Source organism: Aulostomus chinensis, chromosome 10 (genome assembly GCF_037954235.1).
Source record: "Aulostomus chinensis isolate RoL2024-O1b breed Wild chromosome 10, RoL_Achi_v1.0, whole genome shotgun sequence".
Classification (NCBI taxonomy): domain Eukaryota; kingdom Metazoa; phylum Chordata; class Actinopteri; order Syngnathiformes; family Aulostomidae; genus Aulostomus; species Aulostomus chinensis.
In genome coordinates, this window is record NC_141329.1 from 23,666,236 (window position 1) to 23,686,907 (window position 20,672).

Consider the following 20,672-nt stretch of genomic DNA (forward strand, 5'->3'; position numbering starts at 1 on the left):
TTCACACTATTTTAAGACGCATGAATGTTTTGAAGCCTCCTCTCAAGCCCGCAAGACTACATACAATTGCATGAATAAAATAAAGATAAGAAGTACCTCAAACACTTGAGGATCATTCAGGTTTATTAAGAAAACAAAATGAAAATGTGCGTCATCATAAACATTATGGCATGTGCTTCATTCTTCCAAAAACAGCTGGAAAAACTATCAATAAACATAATTTACCTTAAAATATATGCACTGCTAAATATTAACAATTTTTTTTAACATTTGTAATTATTAAAAAAAAAAACTAGGGAGAAAACAATTGCTTTCACTAGCTTACAGCATGCAAATATTCAGTTTAGGGTGGTGTTTAATAACCCTGCTACAAGTCCATCCTCCAAACTCAACATCTATTTGCATATTTTTTTTCACTGTTATCTCACAGTGACTCGCTCTCAGCTTCTTAAATTAAATACAGAGACAATACCTCTCTGATCACAAAAAAACGATCATAATCGATGTTACCTGTTTTTTTTTATTTAATTCAAATGTTATCATTTTCTAGCCAAATGAATGAAAATGTCTCTTTTTCCCACTGAGTCTTTTCCCAATTACCAGTGTTGAATGAATTCACACTTTAAATATGGACAAACATTTTGTGCAAAAACAAGCAAAATGACAAAGCCAGGTACACAAGTGTAACTATTAATGTTTACAGTACCAACAACTGTAGAGTGTCATAAGAATTAAAATGACACTTCATTTTACAAAATGTCTCACAACTCTACCACATACACAAACAGTTCAAACTTTTGACATTCATGGAATACTACAGTTTATACTATGGCTGTGAATTGGATTGAATTAAACAAAGCTGTACCAAATTCATCTTTGATTGAAATTCATTCATAATGCCTTGCAAGCAATTTCAAATAATGGAAATATCACCATTGCTTATCCTTTTTGTTGACGATCATAAACAAACAAATATTTCACAGAGGACAAAGCGCACACTGAATTCAATAAATTTTCAATATTGACCTTAAAACACAACAAATTAACAAATTAGAATTTTGTGTTTTTGACACATTTGTAAAAACTGTGGATAACAATGAGACAAACTAATCGAATTACCAACATGTACCAATAACCAATTTGTGCCTGAAATTAAACATCTTGAATATTTGGGCACTGTTCCAACTTGAACCAGTATCTGGAATTCTGTAGAAATCTCAGTCTGACTCACCCCTCTCTCCTCTCCAGCTTCATCTCTTTTGTTCAGTCTATGTTGAGCACTGCTTGCTACTGAAGGCAGGTTGGGTCAAAACACAGTCACTTTAATGACTTAGGATAAAAGAAAATATCTTGGTGACACATACAGTTAGACCTTTTCACATAGTGGTAACCACTTCATCTGCCTCTGAGGGGAAATCCCACATACAATTATTGCATATGAGAGAGAGAGAGAGAGAGAGAGAGAGAGAGAGAGAGAGAGAGAGAGAGAGAGAGAGAGAAAACAATACTCCACTCAACCAAAATAGCATAAACTGAAGTTAAGAAATGATCTGGGTTGGATTAAGAAATAAAGATTTATGGTAGCTTTCTGTTGTTAAAAAACTAAGCTTGTATGCAGTATAGTATGCGCTGTTAACCTTTATGCCCACTAGATGACAGTATTGGTGCATAAATGGCAACCTGTTGATTTTTTTTTTTGTAGTATTGGAGGATGAAGGGATAATTTGAGGTTTGGCACAACCATTACTTTCAAAGAGAACTGGTTAATGTTTTTGTTTTGTTTTTTTTCAAATTCCATACGACTGTGTAAATATGTTTAAAAAATGTTCCATGTATAGCCTGTTATCCTGGAAATCAGGTTCCTGTTTAAACTGAAACAACACATTTGTATGCGGGAGAGAAATTCTTCATTAAGTGACACTTAATTACTCTACTTCGGTACAGGAAAGAGAGGCTGTAGAGTACAACACTGTCAGAGCATGTGAGGAGTTGGAACAGAGCAGAGAGGAAAGAACAATTACTTTCACCTGCGAGTATGTTCTTGGACCACTCACGTACAGAAACTTGAATTTTTAATAGGTGTCACTTAATCCTGCTAAGCTCCTCGAATGCGCTCAGTGCTGTTTGTATTGCCGAAGCAGCACTCTATGCATTTATCTATACCTGACATATTACTTGGCGTTTAGTTTAAATCTTGAATATTACACACATATTTTTGTGTCTTTCACTCAATATAACAGTTTCAGTAACATTTCGATGGCACATAAACATGTGAATAAGGGAAATGATATCACTTTCATTCCTCCAACAAGCTCTCAACACCTGCTCCTGCAATATGTAACAGTTGACTGGCACAAAACTGGCTAACAAGCTTATAACATTGTTTTTAAGTATGCAAGGATAGCTCTGAATTCTCAGTCTCTAGTCACGAAGCACACAATGCAAAAATGTGATGTGGAAGTGAAAAAAATACACTGATGAGCACAGGACACACCTATTTGTCAATACTTGAAAAAAAATACAGTATCTGGGTAATGTATTTCTCGAACCAATTTCAGCAAATTCATGACTCCTTCAATGCCGCAGATCTGGTATCGGTTTTGAATCTGCTTGTTTCCTCTGCTAGACATTTCCAGATAGTCTGACCAAGCTACAGCATGCATATGGAAAATGTGTTTTCATTTGCGTAAAAACTGAACAAAGACCCCAGTGTTTACTACAATGATTTATCAGTGGCAGACCACCACAATTTCAACAATGGCCTCTACTTATTGATTTTTTAATTGTTTTTACAATTTCAAATGGGTAAAATCTGATGTCACTGTATAGTTGTGTGAAGCGGATGGATTTACTAAGCCGTGCTCCTGCTCTTACTCTCACCAACATCTTGACAACGGACCCATCTGTAGGCTCACACTTGCATGTGATACAAGAACACAGAATAGTAGCTGTGAGGGGGAAAGTCATCCTCGTGATATGGCTCTGTGTGCACAGTTAAGGTCCGCTTTGAGCTGTGACAAGTGAGAGCACTTGAAAAGTCACAACTCTGTGAGAGCTGCATTCACAGATGACCAACAGAGGCATGAGAACTGTGATGGAAAGGACATAAGTGAGGTGAAACAGAGGAGGCTACTTGATCTGATGTTATTCATTTGAACTGTTCATAGTTTGTGTTCTATGCTCAATTACAGATTCATTACATTCAAATCTGACTTTGACCATTAATCTAATTCAACTTTAAAATAGGATCAATAAAAAACTGAACATTGCGTTCCTCATGAAGGGCTTTGATGTAATATTGCATTAGCATTATCAATTTGTTTGAATGAGTATGTGTGAGTAGGTTTTTCCTCATACTGAAAGAGTTAACAGGTTAACAAAGTCACGTGTGCATCATGTTTTAACCAGTTTCAGCTCAACATTGCTCTGACTCATGGTGACTTGAACAAGCTGCAGCAGTGACACTCTTGCACTTCCTCTCTTAAGTTATTCTCTCGTTCCCAATGTCAATGTCAATGTTGCTCCCAGTTTCAGAAATTAGGTATTGATTGATTTAAAGTGAATCAGCATAAAAGCAATATGGAGCCCTGTGTATAAATGATGGTAACAACATGATGTACAATCAGACAGCAATTAAATCTCCCTCAGCCTTTACACAGAACAAACACTTTACACTGTCCATATATACAGATTTTTTTTTTATAAAAGTGTTTTGCATGATATATCTGCCATACAAATGTTTTATAAATATTCTTCATTTATTTTTCTCAAATTTCACAGTTTGAAAGAGGAACTTACAGGCTTACACTAAGTATGTTTCATTAACTTAACTGTTGTCACTTAAGAATGATCTCAACCTCCTTAACCAGAACTTGAATGACACAGTTGGTGAAATGTTTCAGCTGTTGTTCAAGTAAGACATGGAAACCGATGAAAAACGTGTCACGATTGTGCAGCAACAGCTAAAAAGTTCATCTCAGTGGCCAGTTGAAGACATGTATTGTACCAACCCTTATTGTTTATTGGCTTCACCATGCTAATGTTCTCCCTGCTTGCTGGGTTTTCGCCATGCTCTGCAGATCTTCTGCGGCACAACTATGGTCACTGGTTGGTAGGTGTCCATCTTACCTTCAGCACTTCTGCTGCATGAATTCAGCCTCTCACTCTCCTCAGTATCTGTTTTGATGCTCATAGTGCCACCGGTTGAAGTCAATGTTAAATGCAACAATGCTTCCAGAAGCCATGCCAGTGATCAGAGTCCTAAAGGGCCACAAAACCACAATAAGTAACATGACATCCCACATACTGTTTCTGTCTTTATTGTGTAGTGTGTGAAGAATACACATGTAGCAAGATGTATGAGGATGTGAGCATTGTTGTAAATTATTTCCATCCATGTGAGCCGTTTGTTAAAATGACTGTACTGCTGAGTGCAGGAGGGGAGGAGGTCATCAGAGGGTGTGACCATAAATTAACGAGTTCTTCTGACAACTCAAGTAGACCCTGTGATGATCTGCACCCCTTCTGCCCTTATGTCCATGGCTGGCTGGTATGTAGGAAAAGCAGCTGATTTCACAGGGTCATCTTATAGCGCAACACCCCGAGGGCATACATGCTCATGCACAATGAACAGAGCTGCAGCAAAAAATCCCACTGTAAATGGTTCTACAGAGCAGGACACACTTTTAGCACCTTATGCTATCTTCTTATGGAAAGACTTTATTTACTGGCTCTTAAAACACTTGCCTGAGGTGATTTGTAAAGAGTTGTAATTAGATTACTTAAATTAAAGCAGGTGGTATTTACAAATAATAACTTTATTTTTTATTTGGTAACAATTTGGGATTTTTGCATTTTACGGTCACCAGGTTCTGCATTAAATCATCATGGTGCAAAGACAATTAGTTAAAGAAGCAAGCCTCTGTTTCAGAGAGGACAGAAAAGGGCCAAGGGCAATATGGCCTGTATTCATGGAGTGCAGCTTTAATGTTCAGACACTCTAAACTCTCTTGACTGTGAGGGTCAGATGCTGACGTCAGGCTTACAGCCCTGGAGCACAACGCTGCCTGTGCACCACATCAAGGCACCTATTATATGACTCCTGACACAATGCAGAAAACAAAAACATCCTACTAACTAACCTGCTGATACATTTGTGTGTATGCATGCTGTGGTCTATGTAAAATACTGGTGCATTCTATGAAGATCCGTCTGAATTTTTGTAAATTCTACTTAAAGGAAGTGGATCTTATATGAACTCAAATACATGCTGACAACTATGACACAAATAGGGGACATGGCTTACACCTAAAACCTACACACAATAGCTTACACATGAGGGAACGTTTCCATTTGAGCATGAACCCACAGCGAATCATATATGGCTGCCAGAAAAAAGTATAAATACACAAATAAAGGAGTTGTCACGTCTTCCTACTCTTAAATGTAAATGCTCTTTTTTAAGTATTCTGTGTAGACACAATATAGATTCAGTACAGGAAACCTGCTCTGACCTTTGATCATGTGATAGGTCCATGGCTCGGATGCCAGCGTCACAGCCAGGGTAGATGTACAGCTGTTTGAAATCACATGCCTGCCATACCTCGACCACGCCGTTGTCCCCACCTGTCACCAGATTGTGGCCATCATTGCTCAGGAGAATAGCCTACAGGAGGAACAGAGGGGTCACATCACATGTTACCTTTGCGTTCCTACTAGGCAGTTTGTCTTGTAGTAGTAGCAGCAAGTCATTGGGAAATGGTAACCAATAATTAATAGAAATTATTTGTTTTAGCAGACATAAAATATTAGAATAACTTGAAGCATCAATGTGCTCTTTGGGTTGACTATGTATTTGAAATAGGTTATAGCAACTAACAGTATACAGTAATTAGGGGTCATTTTAATAAAGACACTATAAACAGGTCTGTAAGGTTGGACCAGCCTATATTTTGTTCTTAGATTAGCCACATGGAAGTTGAGTTTCCCAAATAAAATAACTTATTTTGAGCTTATAAAAATAGTCATCCTACCCAGAGGTTAACCTGTAACTATAAAAATAGTTTCTGTGGCAACAATCACCTGCTGTACCTGCTGGCAAAAAACAAACAAACTAGAAAGCACAAAGAGAGAGCATACTTACCTGAAATGAACATCTACAATTCACTAACTAATGTTACTTATTGCTTGTAATATAGTTTTTCCCCAAATTGAATTTCAATTTTTGTTTGTTTTTGAGTTACCTTAAAAACTAACAGAAAGGAGATCACATTAACTCCTTGGCAGAAGTATAAAGACCAAAACATGACTCACAAATTGTGATTGCTAACAATGATGAGGGGAACGCAGTATGAGAGACTGCACATAGCGGCTGTAAATGCACACACTTTTATTAAACAGACATTGACAAAAACTGATGCATACCAGCCCTGCCGTAAATCATCGTGTTCACTTTTTATTGAATCTGAGAGTGACAGAAGAGAGCAATATAAATCTTAAAAATTGAAAACTGAAATCGTCACAATGGGAGGATTTATGCAGCTCTTTTTTGTGCTGCATTTGTTTTATCGAGGTGTAATAAATAGTAAGAAATGCATTTGGTACTATACACTGTAATACAATTCAACAACTCTGCCATGAACTCTACAATAAAGAAGCTTACAATATTTAGGTTTTCGTTGGCAGTGTCAGAAATTAAATATTCTACTTTCAGTTGATGGATGAGGTAGCGTATCATGTAAGCTGTGACAGATTGGAATGCATGATCATGGGAGGTAATATTCTGCCTCGATCATGTATTTGAATGAAGCGACCAAATAATTAGAAATATGTCTCAAAATAATATAGTCCGGTTAAACACTACTGAAGTTGTATTGGACCACATTAGATTGTACAAGTGTACCTTGACAGGTATCTTGTCACATTAAAAAGCCACTGCATCTCAGCTGGGCTATCGGTCTACACTCCTATGACATTTCCAACTTCTGGCTGTTAAAAAATACAGATTCAAGGCACATTTGTCCTACTTAATTAGAAAAGACAGTTCTGTGCAGTGGGGAAACAGACATCTAGCTGAAGTTTAATAGATCTATTAAACCATAGTCAATCAACCCTTGAACTGTACTCCGATCCATTCTCAACTATGTTAAGTACTTGAACAAAAACACTCATTGCTCTTTTTATTGGTTCTCTAATTGTATTTTTGACAAGACACTGTGGAGCTTGTTTGTAGTTAATTTCTTATTTATGCAGCTATGAAATATAAATAACCAGTTGAGGAGGTAGAGTGCTGTCTGGTAATCAGAGGGTCACTGGCTCAATTCTCCAGAGACTGTTGTCGAGGCTTTACTTGCTCCTGATGAGCCAGTTGGAGCCTTACATGGTAGCCTCTTCCATCAGTGTGTTAATGGGCAAATGAAGCAACACTGTAAAGAATCTTGAGTACTACTAAGCAAGAGGAAGCCCCGTATATAAGCACTCATAAACCACGAGCATCATGTTCATATCAAATTGGAAAACGCCAAGTTCAAAATGAAATGTCGAACTATAACTTCCTCAAACCAGGTTGGTGTCCAGCCTACCCTGGTGGAATCATTGACTTCCATCTGTGCCAGCAGTTTTCCATTGATGCTGAAGTTGCAGAAACGGCCCCTCTCATAGTAGATGATGCAGTGGCCCTCACTGGACACTGTGATGAGTCGTGGACAATGATAGTGATCTGGGCCCTCCAGAGCTCGCAGCAGGTCCCCGGTAATAGTGTGGACAAGACATGGACCCTCTGCCAAATACAGACACAGATAATGCGAATGACTTATTTATACCAAAAAAATAATGCTGTATCTATAAATTCTTGCAATAACATTACTCAGAATGCTCAGAGGTGGATTGGCATCCCGCAATGTTGCCTGTTTTATTTTAAATTTATGACCCTATTTGAGGCATGAATACATCAAATGAAAACCTATCCGTAAGAGCAGTGCGTACTAAGATTTTCCTGAATGTCAAAACTAACTTACGTGTAGAATCTAAAATTATGCCTTGTTACTCAATTCACTCTGATATTAAAGACATATAGGAGGCACAGCAAAGCACAATGACCTTTGGCTCCACTGATGACCAGACCAAGCTCTGCACAGACTGATACACACACCACTTCCTGGTCATGACCTGTTAGAACTGCCCGTGGTGCAGGGTAGTCACCTAAAATGACATAAACACAATATCATCAATTGACTAAAGGTTGTCTGAAAAAATGTAAACGAAAAAATCCGAAAATAATAGCATGTGAATGTTTAGTTTTGTGCAATGGTCTACGTAAACCATAAATTTCACAAGTTAATCAAATCATATACACAAAAGCACAATGATCATAATATCCATCTGCTCAAAGGGAGGTCCCTTTAAATTGTCATGATAATGTAAGGATTGCACAATCATTGCAGCCAGCCCACTTGATTCTATCCAATGTGTCACATGATTGATGATGGCCAGGGGAGAGGTTAGTGAGGGGAGTTTCATGGCACCAAGAGATGACCTCCAAGACTGTCATAAATAGAAACGATAGTCTTTCTGAAGTCTTTCACCAACACGTAAACAGGCATTAATTCTCATAATTCCTCCTTAGTACTGCTGGGGGCCATTTATTTATTTATTTATTTATTTATTTCAAGTGCCTCACAGAGGGTTCAGCTCTAAAATTCAACACGAAATGATGCAATCATGAATATGATACACCAACTATTGCAATATAGGGCAAATGCAACCTAAAATATAATCAGAGACAGTGTGCATAATTTACATGAACTATAAAAAAATGTTCACGTTTAAATCAAGCAGTGTAGATTGGATTGAAAAAAAACTGATGTCATCCAAAATACAAAATAATTCATCGGTAAGAGTACCACCTTTCAGCTACCAAAAAGTGTGGCTGTTGGTGTCTAATTACAGGACTTAAAGAGTTCTGCAAATTTTGTGAGAGTTTTATAATCCACTTAGGTGACAGTCACATCCAGATGATGTGGACATGTGTCAAACCTCTCCTCCCCTACCCTCCTCCCACCTCATTTCTTGTTCGGGATATTGTCTCTACATCTGTAGTGGTCCAGTCAGTGCGCTGGACTGTGATCGATGTAGCATAGTCCCATAGAGACCAGGACCTGAGCAGTGCTGTCAGTCCCAACACACATTGCTGTGGGGGCTGAATAGGACAAGTGTCAGAAAAAACCTCCAGGGGGAAAAGGGAGCTTGTGCAGCTCACCTACCCGACAAAAGATTCAATCACCCAGTGCTGCGTACCCTCCACCCTCTGTGAGCCCTTGGGATGAGCTGGAGTCTGCCACCACAATTACTCAGTGAACATATCCCCTTCCACCAGCCTGATGGGCTGAGTCTGAGAGGAAGGGCCATGATTGAGCTGGACATTATTTAAATAATACACATTTAAGACACATTCAACCTTTTTGGGTGAAGATGAAATCAATTTCTTGTGCATGCCAATTCTGATGGATAAGGGGTGGGCTGCCTCTACAAATTCATACAACCTTCAACCTTCATTATGAAAAAGATCAAATCACCAGACTAGGTCTTGCTGAAAAGGCAATTCATTCAAGAAGTCAATATGGATGAGAATAAACATCACACAATATCAATTTGAGAACTTCCAATGTGCAAATATGAGAAGGTTGCAGTGTTTTATCCCTGCAGATCCTTGCAAATATCTGTCTTTTATCTAACAACCCACGGTCCAGCAGCTTCTGTCCCATATTTTTAGCTCTGTCCATTCTCAGACAAAGCTCTGTTGCTTCCAGTGATAACCAAATTGACTGATCTTACTCAAAAGTATAGGTTTTTTTTTTAGTTAATATGCCTCTCTTTCTTTTTACTCTATTGAAGATGCTTTGTAAGCACTAGTAGCTTGAATAGCATGGGGATACTGTTTTCCTGCCGCATTAACACAATTGCTATTGCCCCTTGCTAATTGGAGGCAACCAAGCTGAAATTCTTAATTAACTGTCAGAGCCTCAGTGAAGTTAATTAGAGAAAACTCACAACTAATCCAGAGCTCCTCGAATCTGTGACAATTGAAAACACAGGGGAATGTATTTATAAACAATAATATCTGCACAAACGATGGATAAAATTTTGTAACAAAAGGAGACTTTTTCTTCTCATATAAGAAAGAATTTAAAAAAGGAGATAGGAGTTTATATATATATATATATATATATATATATATATATGTAGTCAAAAGTTTGAACAAACCTTCTTATTTATTGGTTAAATGGGTTTCTCTTTATTTTCGTGCCTACTTACACTGTAGATTCTCACTGGAAGCATCAAAACTATAAATGAACACACATGGGATTATGTAGTAAACAAAAAAGTGTGAAATAACATCTCGACTGGGTTTAGGTCAGGTGACCGTGGAGGCCAGGTCATCTGGTGCAGCACTCCATGACTCTTCTTCTTGGTCAAATAGCCCTTATACAGCCTGGAGGTTTATTTGGGGTTGTTGTCCTGTTGAAAAATAAATGAATGTCCAACTAAACGCAAACCGGATGGGATGGCATGTCGCTGCAAGATGCTGTGGTAGCCATGCTGGTTCAGAATCCTTTCAATTTTGAATAAATCCCCAACACTGTCACCAGCAAAGCCCCCCCACACCATCACACCTCCTCCTCCATGCTTCACAGTGGGAACCATACATGTAGAGACCATCCATTCACCTTTTCTGTGTCACACAAAGACACAGCGAGTTGAACCAAGATCTCAAATTTGGACTCATCAGACCAAAGCACAGATTTCCACTGGTCTGATGTCCACTCCTTTGTTTCTCGCCACAAACAAATCTCTTCTGCTTGTTGCTTTTCCTCATTAGTGATTTTTGAGCAGCTATTCAACCATAAAGGCCTGATTGGCGCAGTCTCCTCTGAAAAGTTCATGTAGAGATGTGTCTGCTACCAGAACTCTGTGTGGCATTTATCTGGGCTCTAATCTGAGGTGCTGCTAACTTGTGATTTCTAAGGCTGGTGACTCCGATGAACTTATCCTCAGCAGCAGAGGACACTCTAGGTCTTCCTTTCCTGGGCCAGTCCTCGTGTGAGCCAGTTTTGGCATCGAGCTTGATGGCTTTTGCGACTGCACTTGGGGACACATTCAAAGTTTTTGCAATTTTCTGAGCTGACTGACCTTCAGTTCTTAAAGTAATGATGGACTGTCATTTCTCTTTACTCAGCTGATTGGTTCTTGCCATAATATGAATTCTAACAGTTGTCAAATAAGGCTGTCAGCTGTGTACCAACCTGACTTCTGCACAACACAACTGATGGTCCCAACCCCATTAAGAAGGCAAGAAATTCCACAAATGAACCCTGACAAGGCAAACCTGTGAGGTGAAAAACATTTCAGGTGATGACATCATGACCCTCAATGAGAGAAGGCCAAGGGTTTGCAGTGCTGTCAACAAAGCAAAAGGTGGCTGTTTTGAGGACTCTAAAATATTAAACACATTTACAGTTATTTTAAGTAATTCCATACATCTTGCTTCAAATATTTGATGACATATATCTATTATGTAGAAAGTTTAAAAATGAAGAAAAAACATTGAATGAGAAGTGTGTCCAAACTTTTGACTTGTAGTGTGTGTGTGTGTGTGTGTGTGTGTGTATATATATATATATATATATATATATATACTGTATGTGTGTGTGTATATACATATAGAGTGAGCATAAACAGTATATATGTGTACACGCTCACACAAACATACACACGAGCACACACCTATTTTATATATATATATATATTTTATTTTATTTATTTTTTTTTTTGCTAATGCAATACTGAGATGTTATTTATTGATGGGTTCTGTCTTATATTAGGTGAAATGAGATTTTTGGACAAGACAATAGACAAATACAATTGGCAAGATTTTAGTTTTCACAATGTAGCTTAAGATGCTAGTTGGCTCATGAACCACTTTACCCTTCCAAGGACTGTTCTTTATAGTGCCAGAATGTTAAAAACCATGCAATTCCTGTCTGTCTTCAGGTTTTGACAACCCACTTTTTGCTTCTCGTTTGTAGTCTGACCATTTTTTTTATTCATTTTTTTTTACCTCTGCTAAGGTTTTCTGCTCTAGACTTACAAAGTTGAAAGCCTTTGATACTGTTTTCCTATCAGTAGTTTTTGTTCTGTATGTTATTCTTCCACTGAAATGATTTGTGGTGCAGAAAATGCATTTGATTAATTATCCAGGTGTCTACATCCACATGAGTACATTATCATGATGACTGAGATTTACACTCTTTTTTTAATAAATTAAATGCTAAACAAGATACTTTTTTACTTTGTTCGCAGGGATATACTGTACTTACATGTGTGTGGTTTATGCGAGACACTCTGATGTACTTTTACTCACAGTTAATGGGGTTGTCACCAATGATATGGTGCCTCCCACTCCAGTACCACAGAAGAAGTGTAGCATCTCTTGATCCAGAGACGATGTAGCAGTCACCTCCGATGTATGACTCTGACCTGGCCAGACATGTCACCACGTCCCAGTGGCCAAAAACGATCTGCGTGAGTTTGCCTAAACAGGGTAATGCACATACATGGTTTTACTGATGGCAGTCAGATAATTCTGAAATGTGAAACAGAAAAAAAAAAACAATTTCAAGAAGTACTGTCACATACCCACTGTCTGTAGTAAAAGGCTACATCTTTATACTTCTGTAACTGTTTCCAAAGGTTTAAGGGGTTCCTTTCCTAATGGCTTAAAATCAAATGAAATACAGTATACTGCAGTTCTCATGATAGGTCTTAGAGAGAAAAAAGTGGTGCACACCAACGCACAAGAGGGATTTTCTTTTTTTAGTTTAATGTGATTTGAGGATTCTTGGAGGCCTGATCAGTTGACAGTATCAAGTATTTCATAAGAGATGAAATAAGAGGGAAAATAAACACAAAACGCTATTTTTCTTATTCTTTCAATCTTCTTGTGACCCCACAGAGTCGTCTTGGGAGGGTGAATCACTGTATGTGCATTTGTGGTGAAATTATAATTGCTTGTACATTTTTAGATGATATAAGAGAACTTGGAAAAAAATATTTTGAAGGTATCTGTATTGTAATGTATTATAGTAATGTCATTTTTTTTTTCAAAAAGGCATGACAGGAGTGAGCAGCAACAGCACTTTATCATTCTCATCTTAGAGCTCAGTCCTCCGCACACCAGTGCACACCTCTATAGGAAATAGAGTTTACACTGTAACCCACCTGTCTCAGAGGAGTACACACGAAAGCTCTTGTCCCAAAAGCCACACACCAGGATGTAGCGGTTGTCAGCTGTCACAACGAAACAGTGTGTGGTGATTTGGATGCTTTGGTCCACCAGGTCTGTGATCTGACGCTTGTTGCTTCCAGTATTGTTAGCTGTAAAACACACAGAACATGTATCAATGCATGCAACACTCAGCCTAGAAGTAAAAGACTTTTGGTTGTATGATAATAGGTCTTACCGATCAGAGAATCCATCTCTATGGGTAGATGATGTGCCTGTTCAAGGGAGTAGCCTGGTGCTCCTCGGAGACCTGAATTCAGGCAGGGTACATAAGATGAATCATTGAGGCTATTTCTAACCACTGCACACACTCAAATATCTTTTCAGAACCCAAGTTAATTCAAAATCTCTTCCAGTAGATTGAAGTATTGGATGGCCATCAGAAAGATTCCCATCTGTCTCACTGGGCTTTTGTTTTTCTTTTTCATGGTGTCAAACAGAATGGAGACATTTTTTCCGTGTGAGAGAGAGCGAGAGAGAGAGAGACAGAGAGCAAGAGAGAGAGAATCTGGAGTCAGTTTTGAAACGGCAATGTGCCTTAAAATATGGAGGCTGTATTATCGTCATTATTCTTAAAAGCCAAACCACATTTCCCTCCTCTCCGACAGGATGGCAAGGGTGAAACAGCTGGGTTCATTAGCCACACAGTGCAGACTCTTTGGTCCTGAGCTCACTGTGTTTCCACACTGACAGATGGGGACGTGTGAGGAGAATGTGGCGCAGTTGCGGCCTAATTTCCTAGTAACCATTGCTTCAACCCTCTGACCCTAAGGTGAGGCTGATTCTCTGGGAGGGGCACTGTGGGTAATGTTGTTCACACATGTCTGAGAAGGAACATGTGGAAACACTCTTGGCCACTTACCTGGGAGGTGCTAGCCTCTCACGTAGCCAGCTGGCCACAGCTCTATTATGCGCAGGTTTGTGTGTGATGGAGATGAATTGATTTTACTGTGCCTCTGCTGTGGTAGGTAGTGTATATGACATGGCAGACATTCTATACAAGAACACGTGTGTATGCTTGAACATATCACCTGCTATTTTTGTTGACCTTCACTCACCAACAGTATTGTGCCATCGGTTGACAGCAAATAGGCGACTGCAGGTGACTGTGACCACAGCAGGGATGTTCAGATGTGGCAGGGTGTTAGCAGCCACATGTGTTACTGGAGAATTAGATGGAAACTTCAACACCATAATGACATCTTGCTGCATCTGGTCCTTGAACATGAGAGGACTCTGTGGAAGGAAACACTATTGAGTAGAAGAGAGAAGAGGGAAGGTGGAGAAGGATGGACAGGTGTGATGGAGGGAGCCGTAGGGATAGGACGAGCAAAGGGAACAGGGGATCAGGATGTAGAAAATGAAAAGAGGTATAAAAAGATGGCAGAAAAGAATGTAGGTAGTTAGTGTGGTGGTTGGATGCCAAACTAGGTACAGACAAAAAGGACAGCCCCATGCATTGACCCCCACCCAACAGTCAAACAAGGGAGTCGTCAGACAAGGGTGACACATGGAAAACTATGATGACACTTGTATGAGATGGTGCACAGATGACACGTTTCAGAAATATTCAGTTTGGTTCACAAAAAATGTACAAAAAGACAATGCAGGATTTCTGCTTTTGAAAATGTGTTCCCTTTCCCACCTTGAAATTCAGCTCCACCTTTGCAACATGTGTAGCAAGAGTAAAGGCAATGGAGAAGATAGTGATTCTGACAGTTTGGAACTAGGTATAGCTCTTTTTCACCTTGTATTGAATTTTAAATATTTTTGACAAAAGTTGAAGAAAACATATGTGTTGCAAAAGTAAAAATGGAACCAAAGGGTCTAACAGGGATCTGTCTGAAGTTTCTTGTACAGAGAGAACCATGTGAGGATAATGAGGGCTAGACTGGCTATTACATGGATTAGACTGGGAAGAGCAGCTTATGGCAGAGGAGGGGAGCTACTTGGCCAGTAGGGAGCACTCTTCCCTTTACACCACACTGGCAGCAGGAAGACAACTGGCAGTGAAAATGTATTGCTTTATTGCAGGTCTGTGACCTACATGAGGCAAGACTCCTGAAAAAAATGTACCTTTTGTTATAAAAAGCTGTATTAAAAGAAATATATAGAAATCAAGGGGATGATCTCTGTTTTTGTCTAACCGCAAACACAGACCAACAAACACACACACGCAATACAGGCTCGCACAGGTCCACACCACCTCTTTTACACACACCAGAGGTGCAGAGAATTTTCCCAGTATGCTCGTTGCTCTCACCAGGTGCATGGCGGAGCTGCGTGGAGGATGTGGCTCAATAAGCAACTGAGATGGCGTCTGTCCAAAGCTCTGGATCTGTGCCTCTGTGGCCTGCGGGAGAGAGAGGGGAGAAGGAGCGAGAGAGCGGCTGTCACAATCAATATGCATCAAAGTGATGGGTCAATGCGTTACTTGACAATGCAAGCAAATCCTAACTCAGCCGTGCCTCTGAGGAAGGGGGGAGGTAAAGGGAAAGGGGTGCACTCCCAATCTGCCTGGGTGCTCGCCCTCCCCCCTCTTCAGCCTGCAGAGTCATCCAAGTGTTAGTATGGAAGAGACAAGCCTTTTCCTATTAACATGCTTCGGTTAACCATTCCCATTTCCAAGCGCAGGGGCCCCCACTGCACAAATGTTAACCTGGAGTGACATCCAGCTAGGACTGCAGCAGGCCGGCCTGCTTTTAGATGTTATTGTGCTTGGAACAAAGAGGAAAAAGCACATGCATGCACACACATACACTGATGAGGAGGGAAAAAGTACACAGGGTGATTTAGGTGAGTGTACCTTGATGAGGAATGATTTATGGAGTATGAGCTATGAGTCTGGATGTTTTGGAGAAGAAAAAAACAAAAACAGCACAAGTCACACCTTCAGGGAAAAAAACATCACAACCAGAAGAATCAAACCTTTACTATTATTAGACTATTACTTCCATTTACAGAGACAAAAGATCTCCTTTGCTGCCAGTGAGAAAGGAAAAAAAAACTGTAAGTTGCTGAGCATGACTGTAAGTGGGGCACTCCACAGTTGGAATGATTGATGTGACTGGCGCCACTTCCACCATCAGAGGGGAGCTTGTAGACGTCCGTCAATGCCACTGTGCACAATGGAACATACATCGCTCAGCCTTTCGCCCGCCCTTCTGACTGCCTGGGTGACTAGCCCTCATTTTCCTCCGCCTGTACACACGACTTACTATCAGAAAGACCCATTGGGTAGCACATGCCACAGTGGGAGATGTAACAGGGGAAGTTTGGAGGTGATACTGGATTAGGACAGGCCACCTGCAAGCCAAACAGTCGCCTCCAACACCCCCTGGTCACTTCCTATCTCACATAGCGCTGTCCACACGGGTGAGCGCTGTCGCAATGCGGTGGAAGTTTCATGTGAGTCGGTACATTTGGCAACCATTAAGTGTTACTCAGTATTTCTTTACAATGCAGTCTGTTAAGTAATAAGCAGCTGACATTATGGCTATTTAAGGTTAGGTTCAGGGTGAGGGTCACTATGGCTGTTCAAATAAAGAAACTTGATACCAAGATCAGAAAGGCTGAGAGGGCCATGTGGAAAGCATCACCATATTTCTTGCTATTACCAGTGAAACTGGGCTGCCTCATTCTGTAGTGACCCAACAGTTAAGGGGAAGATTTTTGTGTTATTTGTGTGTGTGTGTGTGTGTGTGTGTGTGTGTGTGTGTGCGTTGTTGTTGACATTAGTCAGAACAGGATTTGTGTTGTTGAAGGTTACCTCAAGAACATGCTCTTTCACTTGATGATCAAAACATGTCGATATCTCTTAGGCGCTTTACTACTAATCCTCTCGGATGTATGTCAGAAACTCACCTCTATCTAAGACTGAGATGGAAAGCCTTTAACAGGCAGTTCATTAACTTAAGTCACTTCAAGCTCTGCTTTTTTGCTGATAAGTGACACTTAACTGCCGAAGCCATCTGGATGATCTCCCCTCCAAGCAATACCTGCCTTGCATGGTTGAGCACCAAACGTCCATCATAACACACTGTGTCTTTGGCTCTGACTTTGTTCACGTCAGATTTTGGCATGAGCAAAAGGCTTTAGAGGTGAGTGGTTACAACACTCTATCTGCTTCTTGGATCCCAAACTGGTGACAGATTTTTTTGGAGGATGATCCCCCCCACCCCACCCCCAGCAGCATCCTCCAGTGCATTCATGCAATGCAGCAACACAACAGCTCTGTCAGACAGAATGCAGACATGGCCTTGTGTTGACCTGTTAAGCAGCGTGGGATCATGCTGAGTCATGACACCCAAGATCCAGCAGTGGCAACTACAAATATAAAACTACTTCACCTTTCACCTTTTGACAGATATGGTACATTAAAGACAGCAAATTGCTTTCATTAAGAAGCTTTAAAGGTATTTCAACAGATTATAAAAACATCAAAACATTGTAGAAACCATACTGGCACACCCAGATCCATACAAACAAACCATTTATAGAAGTACTTTTCCTAATCTTAATTTTGTTATGGCTTACTCTCTCATGTGACACCATGACTGCCAAATCTTTACATGCCAATAGGAATTTATTTAAGACAAGCTCCTCTAGACTTAATTTAATCCTTAAGTATAAACAAAGAATTGCCCAAGGGTGTTTCTAGAGTGACAACTTAGAAGTTGTTTGGTACGACCGTATGTTGGAGCAGAATTGTCTCCCACAATGTGTCCAACATTTAGTGACTGGCTTTAATTTAGCTATCATCACAGATAATGCATGCTGAATCTGATATGATATATGACAAACATGAAGGAGTTTGTCATCCTTAAGGTTACGCATTAAAATGCTTGTGTCCCAACTCCATAAGAATATCAAGGTGAAATCTATTTAAATATGTCAGCTTCATAACAGTCATTCATTGGCTAGCCACAGCACACTCTATTGTCTTTGTCAATCCAACATATATGGGGCGGGAGGTGCAGCTGAGGAGGAATAGAGTCCCACTGATGAATAATTTGTCTGTTTACTTCTGAGTGACACCACAGGGTCTGAATCAAGGGGTTGCTGTCATGTTTTTCCATAAGAGAAAGCTGTCAGGAGAAGAATCACAGCAAAGGACTGCTGTTCCGGCAGTGTGCCCAGTAGAGCTGTCACTTTGCCCTCAACCAGAAGCCCGGCTGCATGTCAGAGGTGTCATTACTTCCGTTTGACACATGGATGAAAACTGTCTCTCATGACCTCTAATTTCTTGACATTTCAAATGCCTTAATTATTGTGACTAATACCAGATCTGCAGTTTCACCTGTCATACTCAGAATGAATCAATACCCTGGAGTCAGTCGTTACATTTCAGCAGGTTAGTGAGACACTTACTGGGCAACTTTCCATGCACCACCTCATTGTCAGGCAACTCACAGTTTGTTTATATGGAAGAGGAGTAGTAAATAGTAATGGGAATAATGGTACAATGAATTTAGCTGGAAATCACCTACAGCATTACCAGAATATTTCTGTTGACTGGAAAGGACATTTTTTGATTTAAATCAAATTATTTCATTGCAGAGCATAGTACAGACAGTTGTAATCTAACTGTAAACTAGGGCCCGAACGTCACAGGATTTTTGGGGCAGTTTACAGACAGACATTTACAGACAGTATATGTTTAAAAGGAAAATAATGGCTGATAGTATCAACCACATCAACTAACCAGTCAGACATCCAAGTTTTACAGTTGCAACACATTGGTGAACAAAATCAGAATCTCTGATTTTGCAACTGAACAGTTCAAACATTTATGTTTGATGATGACTTTTCAGGACACTTCGAGAACTTATTGCATGTGCTTTAAAAATAAAACGTTACACTTTGTTACAGAAAGAAGGGGATTCCATCTGGAATGACAAACATGAGTGAAGGTATGAAATCATGTCTTAATTAGTGTTCATCATATCAGCTGCAATTAGCTGAGCCAGTTTTCTTTTCTGTTTGTTATTGAACACATGCACGAGATACAATTAGGGAGTTTGAGTCAAAGTCTTCAACATCTGCAACAGTGCTGTCAGCACTGTACAACAATAGCACTGTGGAAGACAGCTACGTCAAACTGATGCAAATTATTACAAACAAACAAAAAATAGAAAAAAAATCCCAAAAATGATGAAACCAAACCTTTTTACAATTCTGTCTGGTATTTAGATCAACCAATTTTTGTGCAGGTGATTTACATAATTCTCACTTGATAAATAAAGGTGCCCCTGGAAGTGACAGTATATAAATGACTTGTTTTGCAGACAGCAGATGGTGGATATCACAGAGAGAGACGAGCTCACCCTGGAAAGTACCACAATGCATACCAGCTGCTACAGTCTCTGGTCCCCTTTTGCCTCCACACAATTAAGCTATTCACAAGTAGTATGCTTGAGCTCATAGATATTCAATTAATTACCTGAGAACAAGAGGATTCATCCCCTCATCTATTGACTGAGTGACCTCTGTAATTGATCAAAGGCCTCAGTCAAATACATTGATCTGATTAAGACAAGGCGCATGCCAAATATTCAGAACCAGATAATTTATGAACGTGCGGAAAAGGTCATTATGAAATGGTGAATCTCTGCTCAGTTCTGTCACGGTTATATTTGCACGACACAATAATTAATTGTCACACGCATGTCCCAGTAGATGCCAGGACAAAGGAAGAGGAAGTTGTGGCTATGGTGACTAAGAGAGAGGGAGGAGGGGTTTGGTCACCATGGCAATGTGTGCGTGTGTGCCTTACCTCTCTGAGCAAAGGGTCAGTGATACTGTCCAGGTTGACGGAGCCCTCGTAAGTCAGGTAGTGAAAGACGTTGAGGGCACGCACCGCCTCCGGGCCTCGCTGCTTGTATCCGAAAATAAGGTCAATCCACTGATGCAGCTGACATGACACAAACTCGCTTTCCAGGGCCTGTCAGAGGAGTACAGGGCAATTAGAGGTGAGAGGCATACCATCAGTGCAAAGCACATGGATAAAAAGACACAACACAAATTGTACTTTCACACAGCAGTGAGCACAACACAATACAGACTGTACACTGATGACCTATCAGGATATTACATCAGGAAACCTATCAAAAAGAGTGCTGTAAAGGGAAAAAAAACTAGCATACTATAAAATAAAGTATTTAACATATTGTCCTCAACAGGAAGAAATATGCACAAAGATGCTAATTAAAATTAAATCAATTTCACATTTCTCTGTCCACTCTTAAGATTGATTGACTGTCTTTGGAGAGCAACAAAACAGTTGATACTAACATTAATTCACTTTAGTTTAAAACACCTGCATTAGCAACAC

The 20,672-nt window shown here is 39.8% G+C and overlaps 1 protein-coding gene and 1 long non-coding RNA gene across 5 annotated transcripts in view; one reads left to right on the forward strand and one right to left on the reverse strand.

Annotated features, from left to right (window-relative positions):
• Positions 1–40: 40 nt before the first annotated feature.
• The window catches only part of LOC147254950 (neurobeachin-like), a 180,945-nt gene continuing 160,313 nt past the window's right edge, over positions 41–20,672 (reverse strand). For 2 of the 4 annotated variants that reach the window (XM_086216541.1, XM_086216539.1), the window contains exons 47-56: positions 20,115–20,282; positions 15,603–15,692; positions 14,398–14,590; positions 13,518–13,589; positions 13,276–13,431; positions 12,419–12,589; positions 8,098–8,199; positions 7,581–7,777; positions 5,514–5,665; positions 41–4,260 (exon numbers count right to left, since the gene is read on the reverse strand). In XM_086216541.1, the coding sequence (XP_086072667.1) occupies positions 4,170–4,260; positions 5,514–5,665; positions 7,581–7,777; positions 8,098–8,199; positions 12,419–12,589; positions 13,276–13,431; positions 13,518–13,589; positions 14,398–14,590; positions 15,603–15,692; positions 20,115–20,282 (1,392 nt within the window). In that variant the 3' untranslated portion in view covers positions 41–4,169. Of the gene's footprint in view, positions 4,261–5,513; positions 5,666–7,580; positions 7,778–8,097; positions 8,200–12,418; positions 12,590–13,275; positions 13,432–13,517; positions 13,590–14,397; positions 14,591–14,984; positions 15,003–15,602; positions 15,693–20,114; positions 20,283–20,672 lie in introns of all 4 variants that reach the window. The other 2 variants (XM_086216538.1, XM_086216540.1) reach the window with 2 other exon arrangements.
• Positions 18,400–19,735, forward strand: LOC147254951 (uncharacterized). The gene is made up of 3 exons (XR_015118076.1): positions 18,400–18,692; positions 19,211–19,251; positions 19,627–19,735. It is a non-coding gene; the product is annotated as an uncharacterized LOC147254951 (long non-coding RNA).